Here is a 12,430-nt window from a genome sequence, read left to right as displayed (position 1 = left end):
ATTGACCAAATGACTTATTTCTGTGTGAGTTCACCCTTGGGCTACTATTAGTGATATTTCTTTAACCATCTAGAAAGAACATGAAGCTCTCTGAACTCTGCTACATTAGTCTTCATTGAATAACAGCACAGTGGTAGAGTTGCTGCCATACTGCGTCAGAGACTCGGAAACGATCCTGACTATGGATGCTGTCTGCACAGCATTTGTACGTTCTCCCTGTGGATTGTCACGGAGTGGGATTTCTTCAGGTGCTCCGGTTTCCTCCCATGTTCCAAAGGCATGCGAGTTTGTTGGTTAATTGGCTTCTGTAAATTGCCCCCTGATATGTAGGAAAGATCTAGTGCTAGTCTCTAAAACTAATGTTCCAGTGATCACTGGTTGGCGTGGACTTGGGCCCAGGGCTTGTTTCCATGCTATATCTCAAAACGTTAATTTAAACCTCTACCTTCTTAACATCTGCACCTTTATCTCTATCTTGTATACCTGCCATGGATATATGTTTTAAAATATCTGATTTTCCATATGTTTATTGTGGTAACAAACTCTGAGCATTAAAAACAATGAATGGAAAGCACTTGTTCCAAATCAAGTTTGCTTTCAGAAATTCAACCCGGTACAGCTGCTACCTCACAGCACCAGTGAGCCAGGTTCGATCCTGACCTCGGGTGCTGTCTGTATGGACTTTACACATTCTCCCTGTGACCGCGTGGGTTTCCTCCCACATCCCAGCCACATGTGGGTTAATAGGTTAATTAGCCTGTATAAATTGCCCCAAGTCTGTAGGGAATGGGAAAGTGGGATAGCATAGAACTAGTATGAATGGGTGATCGATGATTGACATGGATGTGTGGGCCAAAGGGCCTATTTCCATGCTGTATCTAACTCAACTCATTCACTGCTGGTGACACTTGTGTTTAAGATTACCATCAAACTAGATCTCATGATAATCTCACACTCACATTTTGTAGTTTGAGTGAATGAATAATGAGGAGGTGGATCATATTTGCGCAATAGTTTCTCCCCCCGGTTGTGGGATACTAAAGCCAGTTGTACTGCTCTCCCATTGTTTTGCTTAACATAAATAAGATTATTTTTTTAAAATCTTCCGCATTGTACATAGTGCTCTTAATTGAAAGATTATGACAATGAAGCCTCTGTTCTGACATTGTAATTATCTTGGTTTTATCAAACATAAGGTTTAGCACTACAAGCTATGAATCCCAGCTGTGGAGACATTGGTATAGTTGCCTTGTTGTAGGACGCCGATCTTTTTATTCTGGATTTTAAACCATGTACTGTGTTTTTGTATATAATTCATGATGCTCTTATAAGTAATTTACTAAGCTTTTATATGTATTTTATGGTGTTTGTATACGTAATGTATTCTATGTAATGTCGTCTTTTATCTGGACCTTGAGTCTGAAATTTAAAGTTTAATATTGAACCAAACAGAATTTTCTTCTCAAAGTCCTCAACTCTACCAGTGCATAATTTATTTTGATTTCATTTGACATTTGAGTTGCTGATGTTCAACCCAACAAAACCTCTGTTTGTCATTACTGGCACTTATTAAGTTGCATCCATGCATACCAATCTCAAATTGGGAAAGCACATAACTACAAAACAAAAGGAATAAGATCAAAATACAGATGAATGCCCTTTTAGTAGCAATCCCTGGATGACGACGCCATATGTTTTTACTGATAATTCTCATCTGCTATTATTATTGACATTTGACTTTTAACAATTGTGCATTACATGGTTGGGTGCATTCGCAAAACCTGGACTAGAATGGAGAATATATGGAAGTTGCTGTAAATAGTGAGTGAAAGGAAATTTCTCTTTGTGAATATGTTTTTTTTTCTTCCTGTGCAGTTGTTCCGGATGTTACAGAGGAGGTGTCACAGAAGGCCAGTGTGGTTCTCAATTCCAGCCCTCCGTACCGAGATAGTCCCTCGAATCCAGAAACATTAGAGAAAAGGTAAAACATCTTTTGAGATATGCACATTGCATTATGGCTATTTTGCTAAGAAGTCGGTGAACATCATCATTTAAAGAATGAAATGGATGGAGGAAATTGTACTTTTTCAATTGAAGATCTTAGCAAGTTTTCTTTATGACACTGACAGATACTTGTGTCTTTTCATTGAGTTTTTTAGATGTTGTTATGAAATCATTTCAAACATTTGTGTGTAAGAGAGAACTGCAGATGCTGGTTTAAATCGAAGGCAGACACAAAATGCTGGAGTAACTCAGCGGGTGAGGCAGCATCTCTGGAGAGAAGGAATGGGCGACGTGTCGGGTCTGAAGAAGGGTCTTGACACGAAACGTCGCCCATTCCTTCTCTCCAGTCAAACTTTTTGTGTTTTGTTTTAAGATAGCTTTAATCTACTTAAAAAAAAAAACGCCTCACACTATCCTTAAAGCAGGGAATGGAATGTTACCAAAATATTAAAAACTCTGCACAAATATACATACATGCATTGAACTTTCAAGCCACCTTGTTTTCAATAACTTATCATAAACCAAGAAGTGCATTTGAATGAAATATATTTATGATGTTGCGTTGTTTGCAATGTTTTTCAGTGTTTTCTATGTTATTGTTTTTAATGTGGGCTCTTGGTGAAGAAGTAATTGGTTTCACGAGACCTAATGTTATTATTTTGCCTTCCACAACATTTAAATTCTCAGACCTTTGAAAACGAGGGTTTTTCTGAGACTGTTTTTCAGTGAGATTATTCCCCATGTATGTACAAATCCATAGGAGCAGGGATGGAGGAAATTAGGAAATGAAGTGGGTGAATGGTTATTCCCAAACCTCCCTCCTCAGAGTTATCCTTGATAGACCAAAGGATATCCACTTTGACGAACACATTCAGACTTCCATAAAAAAAAAATATCAGAAGATTTGATGGCTTCTCTCAGCCCACTCAGCCCAAGAGGGAACGTCATTCATTCAGTTTCATATGTTTCAGTATTCCCAGCGACAAGTCTCTCGGCTCCATCTGTGTTACTACTCTGGTTCGTTCATAGAAATTACCAAATCGTCAAATGTGGACATACAATAACTAACCTGATTCTTGAAGTGAAGTATTTAATTTAGCCAATTCTGTATCTATGCTGTTACAATTATGCTAGATTTACTGAAAAAAAATAATTATATTTCACATCAGGAAATTATATATTTGCAGGAATTTTAGATCATTTTTAGACAAAATAATATTTCTTCCTTACCGTTATTTTGCATTTTTATTTGAACAGGTTAACAAAAGAAGCAGAATTCGCACCAGAGACAGAGATGATGATGCCTAAATCCCATAGTCAGGTTAGAATCATAGTCTTGACCTGTTAGATATGGTCACATTTTTCCTGGACGGTTTTAATTACCTTCATTAAGCAATGTTTCAACTTGTATCAAAGAGTGCAAGAATGTCATATTTACTCCCTGAATGATTTATTTCTCCAAATGTGGGTGCCCTATGAATTTAGATGTTTAGTGTTTAGTTTAGAGACACAGCATGGAAACAAGCCAATCGGCCCACCGAGACCATGCTGACCATTGATCACCCATTCACACTAATTCTATGTGTAGGAAGAAACTGCAGATGTTTGTATAAACCGAAGATTGACAGGTGAAGCTGGAGTAACTCAGCGTGACAGGCAGCATCTCTGGAGAGAAGGAATGGGTGATGTTTCGGGTTGAAGGTGTTACTCCAGCATTTTGTGTCCATCTTCACACTAATTCTATGTCGCCATAGTTTCTCATCCATTCACTACATAACAGAGGCAATGTACAGGCTATTTAACATACAAACCCACACAGTCACAGAACAAACATGCAAATCCCACTCAGACAGCACCTGAGGTCAAGATTGAACCTGGGTCTCTGACAGCAGTGAATTACGTCACTGTGCCGCAGTACTTGATTAATCTACTGGGAATTATGAATGCATACTAATATTTTGGTATTTTTATTGCCTTCTGCTTCAAATATTTATTTTTACTTAACAATAGCAAAATAATCCATGGTATCCATAAAGCATGGTGATGCATCTGTACCTTTGTGCATCATTAAAGTGTATGGATAGATCTGAATTCTGTAGATGTAAATTCATGAGCACAAATTTTATGCAGGAGCATTTTTAAACATGCATCTCGCTTAAATTTGGATGCTCTGATCCATTCATTCTCCCGTTGTCCAAATGTTGCTGCAATAAATTAGTATTGGTCAGCCTAACCATATGGAGGTATGGATGACTGATTTTCAGTTAATAAATACAATTTACCGTGGCCTGCAAAACCAATATAACAGAAGGAAACTTAACAGACTGGAAGGATTATTGCAAATGCAAGCAATAAAATTGTTTAGTTTATTTTTAATTTAATTTTCTTTCTCTATCTCTTCACTCATATAGGCACCCACAGATAAACATGAAGATGAAGCAGTGACATGGGAAGGTACAGTGCATTTATATAGCTCCTATAAGACAAGATTATTATGCCCAGAATTTTAGCATGCAGATCTTTCTGTTCATGCAAATAATACCATGTACGTTTGATAAACTATTGACAGCAACAAGGAAAAATATCTAATTTGCTTAAAGACTTTGTATTTTCTTCCCTTGAACACTTAACAGGAACTAAAATTGGATTGATTAGTGCCAACATGCTTTAAATCTAAGGTTATTTAACTTTGGTTACATTGTGTGAGTGAGTTTCTGGGTGAAATCGCACCCATTCGTGAAATTGGACTGGGTATGCTATGCTTACCTCATGTTCACCCGTGTCAGAGCCCTCCTCACATCGTGCTCAGACAGCGAGAATGTGTGCACATTCCTCCCTTCAGCTTCGTTAGCCAGCCCGCTGGCGGTATTGTCGTTAGTCGGCAGACCTGGGGTGGTGTGGAAACGAGCGTAAAAGGAGTTTAGGTCATCAGCTAGGGAGGTGCCGGCACTTGCGGATGAGGGTGTGGTGCTCCGGTAGTTGGTTACAGTCCGTAGCCCCTGCCACAGGCGTCTGGTGTCCTGCTGCTCCATCTGTGACTCCATCTTGTCCCTGTACCTCATTTATGCGTCCTTCACCGCCCTTCACAGTCGGTAGGACTCTACCTTGTAGACGTCCATATTGTCGGATGCCAGGCGCGAGTTGTAGGCAGCGGTGCGAGCATTCAAGGCAACACGAACGGATCTGTCTACCCAGGGTTTTTGATTCAGGAGGTGCTTACCCTTACCGTGGGGACGATGTTGTCAGTTATTGTTGCGATGAAGTCCGTGACTGGAACTCGCTTGGAACATATTCCAGTCGACATCTGTCAGTGCATCTTGCAGCATGGCCTCTGACTGGTCGGACCACTGTTTAACATCCCTCGTCACTGCCGCTTCCCGAACTATCCTCTGTTTATACTCCAGCAGCAGGGAAATGGCAGCATGGTCAGATTTTCCTTGGGGAGGGAGTGAAACGGCTTTATAGCCCTTCCGGAACGGTGTATACCAGTGGTCCAATGTTCTTTCCCCCCTTTGGCAAACGTGATGTGTTGGTAGAAGTTCGGCATGCAATATTCTGACTCTATGAAGGACATTGCATTTACAGGTTCCTGTTTTTTTCAATACTGTCATTACAGAGAAATGCATTATACTGTAGGAAGACTTTCTGTCATGCTCCCACACCCGAGTTTCGTATCTCACTGGAAGTCATGGTCATATTGACCTTGCCATAGTATCTCTCCAATCAGTTTGCAGCAGATCTCTGCAGTACCTTCCAACTCTCTGTACACTGCTGCAACAGGGGGGTCATCCAGGCATTACATTCATGCAGAAATGCATCTCATTCACTTTGATTTCAGCAAGGAGAATGTGCTTCTTGAGCATTGGGTCCGGCTTCTCGTCAGTCCATTCAAGTGCCCATAAAGGACTTTAGCAATGTTCAGGTTGTCATGGATCATTAACAATATTTCCTGAGTCAAGGTCATATTTCTTGAAAGCATGCAAGATAACTTCTTCCCAGGGAGATTGCATTGCATGACATTGTCTGTGGCTAGAACTGTCCAGAGGGATTAGATCCTGGGGTTTAAGGGCTACCATCTCTACCATCTCTTTCTTGGGATCGTTGTTCCATAGTGCAGAGTTTCATTGTTGTGTATTAGTGTGCATTTTCAGCCTACTGACTACGGCAGCTGATCACAGCGACATACAGCACAGAAACGCATCCTTGGGCCCACCAATGACCATCAACATCATTTACTTTAAACCTATAATAATCCCTTTTTTCCCCCCACTTCCATATCAATTTTAGACTTTAGAGATACAGCGAGGACACGAGCCTTTCCGCCCACCAAGTCCGCACCAACTAGTGATCATTCCATACACTAGCACTATCCTACACAATTTACAATTTTTACCTAAGCCAATTAGCCTACAAAACTGTCATTGGAGTGTGGGAGGTAACCGGAGCACTGGAAGAAACCCACGTGATCACAGGGAGAACATACAAACTCCATACAAACAACACCCGTAGTCAGGATTTAACCTGGGTCTCTGGCGCTGTGCGTCAGCAACTCTATCACTGCACCACTGAGCTGCCCTTTTTATTAAATGGAGGGCTGTGATAGGTATGATTTTATGCAATTAGGGAAGGAGAACTCTCCCTAGATTCTACCACTCACATGTCAGGTTCAATTTACCTGCCAACCCACATGATCATGGCGAATTTTCAAACTTCACGTAGGGTGGAAGTCATTCTAACACCTTTTTGAACAACTCTTCTTTGTTTTAGTAGATGTTGTATGATTAGTACATCAAAAACACAATTTCCAATTTTGCACCAAATATTTTCATTGTTTGGCATGTTTCCTGATTTCTAAGATTAAAAAAAAAATGTTATCTATGTTTAACCATGAGCCATTTTAATGTTGGGATTGTTTTTAGTTAGATTTCCTTAAGATTAGGCTCCATTAACTGAGGTCTCTATTTGATACACTGCCCTCCTTTGTCCAAGTTCAATGTGTGGTGTTATTGTCATGAACACAACTGGCACATGTTCATAACATTTGTGCCAATATTTACAGTTCTGCTGTCCAAAAACCTGAGGCACTTAAATAACTCTAGCATGAAGAGTGATCATAAAACGTAGACATTGAATTATGTGAAGATCAGAACTACTGAGTGAATATTTCCTTATTCATAAACCATGACATTTTTATGCCTCTTCATTACCTCAAACAAGAAATTCAATTGAATAGCCTTTATTCGGACTGTTTGAAGTTGTGTTTGAAGACAATTTAAAGAAAAAGTGAATTATTTAATGAGACCTTGCAGTAAAAATTTTGACTGAAGGTTTGGACATAGAAAGTCAATATATAGTCATTTGATACAATAATAAACAATAATTTAAGTGGTTCAATCCATTTGTACTTTTGGCAGGGTTTATGACATTGCCCAAGGCATTTAGTGATTATGGATGAGAGTTTTACAAAGATCATTTCAGTCATTTTACCTATACTGGCTCTTTGAAAAGGTTATGCTTCTTGTAGGTTGATATCACTGAAGCTACACCTGAAGTTGCTATGCATCTCTAATATACGTTCTTGTCAGGTGCTGCTTCCATTTGGCAGTGAGAGAGAGTTCTAAATTTACCTTGGACATGTCGGTCGTTTGTACATGTGTGTCAGTCACACTGTCTGCTAATGCACAATAAATGTTTAATACAACCCCAGAATTCAAATGCAAAATCTTTATGGTCTAAATAAAAGAATATCTCATAGATCCATTGGTCAAGAGACTTTGGTTAGGCTGTATTTGGAGTATTGTGTGCAGTTCTGATTGTCCCATTACAGGAAGAATGTGGATGGTTTGGAAAGGGTGCAGAAGAGGTTTGCCAGAATGCTGCCTGGATTAGTAGGTATTAGCTATGTTGGACAAACTTGGATTGTTTGCTCTGGAGTATTAGAGGCTGAGGGGAGTCCTGAGGGCGATATCAAAAATGGTGGGAAGCGCACATAATGTAGACAGTCAGAATCGTTTTTCCGAGGATGGAAATGTCAAAATCAGGGGGCATAACTTTATGGTGAGAGAGGCAAAGTTTAAAGATGTGCAGGCAAGTATTGTTTTACATTGTGGTGGCTGCCTGAAAGCACTATGAAGGGAATTGATGAAGGCAGATACAATAGTGGCATAAGAGGCTTTTGGATAGGCACATGGATAAGCGAGGAATGGAGGGATTTGGATCAAATGTAGGGGGAAGAGGTTAGTTTAACTTGGAATCATGTTTAGCACAGGTATTGTGGGCTGAAGGGGTTGTTCCCGTGCTGTACTGTTTTATGGTTGTTTAGTCATGATCTTGGGGTTGAAACCTGCAGTCAGTGCACCCATTATGCTGTTCCTGGAGAAGCTTGGGAAGGCAGTGAGTGAATGGAAGTCTGTATATTTGAATGGATGCTCGACCCAGAAATGCTCCGGGTATGCTTAGTAATTTGTCCGGGTATTAAGTTGTCTCTCCTGTGTGGTGGGCGGTGCAACTCGCGTCGCAGCGGCCTCTGCAGTCCGTCTGTCTTTTTATTATTTTTTGTCTTGTTTGAATGTAGTTTTTATTATTTTTATTTGTGTATGTGTGCAGGAGGTGGGGGAAACTTTTAAAATCTATCCCCTGCACGGAGAACCCGACCTTTTCTCTGTCGGGTCTCCGTTGTCGTTGGGGCCTAGCACCGTGGAGCGGCCTCCAGCAGGAACGACCTGGGGCTCCAGTCACAGAGCTGTGGACCTACTCACCATCGTGGAGCTGGCCGAGTTCGGAGCAGGTGGAGCTGTGGTGGCGCTCGGCTGCGACCTGACCCCGGAGATTCGGAGGCTTACCGCAGGTCTGGTGGACAGTAACATCGGGAGCCCGCGGGTCCCTGGTGGGAGACCGCAACGGCGACTTCACCCGCCCAAAACCAAACAAGCATCCTCACATTTTCTATGCTTGTCTGGTATGGCCACACAACCTCGCAGGATAAGATTCGGCTGGAGAGAATAGTGCGCCGAGCTTCTAAGATCATCGGTTGCAGCAAACTTCCCTCAATGACATCACTTTACTCAACAAGACTCACCAGAAAGGCCAGGAAAATCATAGCAGATCACTTTCACCCAACACATTACCTCTTTAATCTCCTCTCTATCAGGAAGGAGATATAGAAGCATTAAAAGTAAAACATCTCGCTTCAGAGACAGCACCTACCTCCAAGCCATCAGATATTTGAATTTGCACTAATCACTTTGCACTTTCTTTTGCACTTGCACTTATGCTTAGTATGACGCTGCTGGGTACTGTTCTTCCTGTATATATTGTCCTTCGTACGGTATTGTCTGTATTATTTAGTGGTGTATGTGGTGGTTGTATTGCACTGTATTGTGTTTGTCTGAGAGCGAACCAAGACACATTCCTATCAACTTGTTGACATGGCAATAACATTTCTTGAATCTTGAATCTTGAATTTTGGAACAGTTTCCTTTATTCCAAATAATCCCTCCTTATTCTTCCTAACAATGTGCAGCAATTCACTTCACTCTACATTAAACTCCATTTGCCATATGTCTGCCCATGCCAACATCCTGTCTGAATCTTTGCTGCAATCTATCGCTTTCCCCTTTGTAGTTCACAATACAGCCATGTTTTGTGCCATTTAATCTTGTATCTCTCAAGTCTAGGTCACTAACACAAATCAAAACAAGGCAATGGCCCCAACATCAATCCATAGTGAATGCTTCTATTCATTTTCCTCTAGTCTGAAAACAAAACTAATAGCAGAATCAGTGGTGCCTCCAATATATCCGGGAAGATCTGTTGTTCTCTTACCAGATGGGACTGAAATATTTCAGCTGTATTCTGCAGCAGAAATTTGGGAACTTATTTAGAGGCAGTAAGCTGTTTAATAAAGACAATGTTGTTGGTCATTAACAGTGGACACTCTAGCTCAGTTGCACAAAAGTTTGTTTTTGACTACTTTTGGGATGAATCAGGTTTGAAATCCATAAGAAATTGAAGAACTTGGAGAACTAAATCAATTTAATGAAATAATTTGCACATAACCCTTAAGGCATGTAGATAATTATAACAGAATAATATGTTCGTTCATGAATGGTGTCAGTGTGGCAAGTAAAATGTCATATAAGTAACATTCCTTCTACTGCTCATTTTTAATGGCAGGCATGATGTTAATGTGAGAGCCTCATTAAAAATACATTCTATTTCATAACAAACATGATGGATGGTGTATTAGGGCTGATGTTGATGAATTATGCTTGAGAATTTATTTCCAATAGCAGCAATTCTAACATCTGGCATCTAATTTTTGCTGTTCATGAATTCATCAACTGCGATTCAAGCTGTAGAAACTGTAAAAGAAATTCACTATAAAGTTTGGATTTTGTTATAATAACAAATTGTGGTGGTATATTGCCAGAAAAGAGTCTCAAAGCAGTGCAGAATGGTACAGGAAATTGCTTTTTCTTAAATGTTGTTCAATTGAATTAGCTCCCTACTCTTTCAATAGCTGAAAGAGACAACTTTGTTGCCCAGGGGAATTATGAACAGATTTCAGTAATCATTTTTATGATCTAATTTTTGTGTCAATGGTTCTAACACAAGTGCTTTCTTTGCTGTTTGTTAAAGGTAATATGTAGTTCTGTGACACATAATTATAGTTTTGTAGTTTCCTGATAATTGTGAAAGCAAGTGTTGCACAGGATTAAAAATATAGAAATACTGGACTGAATAGATCAAAAGTTGAGAAGTAAAATTGATTAGCTTTTGGGCTTCACAATTTTAATACATAACATTTCCCTGGAGATCAAATAAATTGAATTAGAAGGCTTGTTATATGCTGTCTAAGGAAATATTAGGCCTCACAGACTGAAAGACCTTTGTTTTTCTTTGTCTTTGTGCTTACATTTACAATAAATAAAATGGAAATTTCTATCAAGTTTGCTATGCTGTAGGATTATAGTACTTCCATTATGGAACAAAATATTGAAAGGATAATTCCGTGATACGGTATTGTAGGAAAATTCAGATGTATGAAAGAATTATTTTGAATTTACAGGGTGATATTTAAGTAGCTCGAATAAGGGTTAGGACACACATGCTGTATTCCACTTGAAAGTCATCGTCACGTTAGAAAAAGGAAAAAGATTAGCAATGTGGATTACCTCATGTATGTGTCAAATTAGAAATCTAAAACCCGTTTCAGACACCCAGTTCAAAGTTTTCATTGCAATGCTCGATAAACAAACCTTTTAGATGTGTGATCTAAGAGGTAAATTTGCACTCCCTTTGTTTCTGTCTTTCAATCCTATATGTCTCTTCCATCTGTCTCCACAATCCCTTATGCCAGTATCTCCTCCAATCAACTTTTGTAAAAATGCCAATACCACATCTCCCTTTAATCACCACATTTCCTAATCCCACTGATCAACTTCTCACTCAATTGCCTGTATGACTGCTTCTTCCAATGCTTGGATCCTTACTTCTCTGCTAATTTAATCCCACTATCAAATCATTACATTTCTTAGACTCCCAATACCCTGGATCAAACCTCCACCTCATTGCCATCTCTCCTAATTCCTCATGTTGCTGCTCCATCTTAATAACCATGTTTCCCAATCTTCCATTTCAGCATGTCAGTCTTAATACACATAGCCCATGCCCTTGCAGTAACAGTCCCTCCCAATTACATGGACCATGATCCCACAGATGTGCACCAGGCCTTAATCTCACACACCATTTCTGATTTGACACCTCATGTATGTGTCAAATTAGAAATCTAAAACCGCGGCGCGACTCTGGTCAGCAGCAGCCTCTGCAGTCTGTCCGCGTTTTATTATTTTCTGTCTGTGTTTAAATGTAGTTTTTGTTATTTTTTGTTGGGGTGTGTGTGGGGAGGTGGGGGTGGGGTGGGAGGGGGGGGGGAACTTTTTTTAAATCTCTCCCTGCACTGGAGACCCGACCTTTTCTCGTTGGGTTTCCGTTGTCGTTGGGGCCGCAACGAGGAGCGGCCTCCAACAGGAAGAAGCCGGGGACTCTGGTGCTACGACTCACCGTCGCCGTCGCGGGGCTGGCCGAGTCCGGAGCGGGTGGAGCGGTGGAGGAGCGCTGCTGCTGCTGCTGCTGCTGCTACCGGAGAGTCGGAGGCTCCAACGGCAGGTCTGTGGACGGCGGCACCGGGAGCCCGCTGGTCCCTGGAGGGAGACCGCTTTTCAGGGCTCTCGCAACGGCGACTCCCCCCGCCCGAGTTGCGGGGTTGAAGAGCTCCTGGAGCGGGGCCTAACATCACTGCCCCGCGCGGCTTGGAATGGCCGCGGGACTCTGTGAGCGCACGCCGGGGGCTCCAACACCAAGACCCGGTGTGCGACCTCGCACCACCCGGCGTGGCTTTAATGGCCGCGGGACAATCGCCATC

The 12,430-nt window shown here is 41.0% G+C and overlaps 1 protein-coding gene across 1 annotated transcript in view; it reads left to right on the top strand.

The window, feature by feature from the left end:
• LOC129697302 (synaptotagmin-like protein 1) overlaps positions 1-12,430 on the top strand; it is a 155,504-nt gene that overhangs the window by 56,621 nt on the left and 86,453 nt on the right. Inside the window, 3 exon segments of the mRNA XM_055635734.1 lie at positions 1,876-1,981; positions 3,262-3,325; positions 4,416-4,458. Of these exon segments, the coding sequence (XP_055491709.1) occupies positions 1,876-1,981; positions 3,262-3,325; positions 4,416-4,458 (213 nt within the window).

The sequence above is a fragment of the Leucoraja erinacea genome, chromosome 5, assembly GCF_028641065.1.
Source record: "Leucoraja erinacea ecotype New England chromosome 5, Leri_hhj_1, whole genome shotgun sequence".
NCBI classification, from domain to species: domain Eukaryota; kingdom Metazoa; phylum Chordata; class Chondrichthyes; order Rajiformes; family Rajidae; genus Leucoraja; species Leucoraja erinaceus.
The sequence above is the reverse complement of the archived record's forward strand: the minus strand, read 5'-3'. Positions and strand labels throughout refer to the sequence as shown.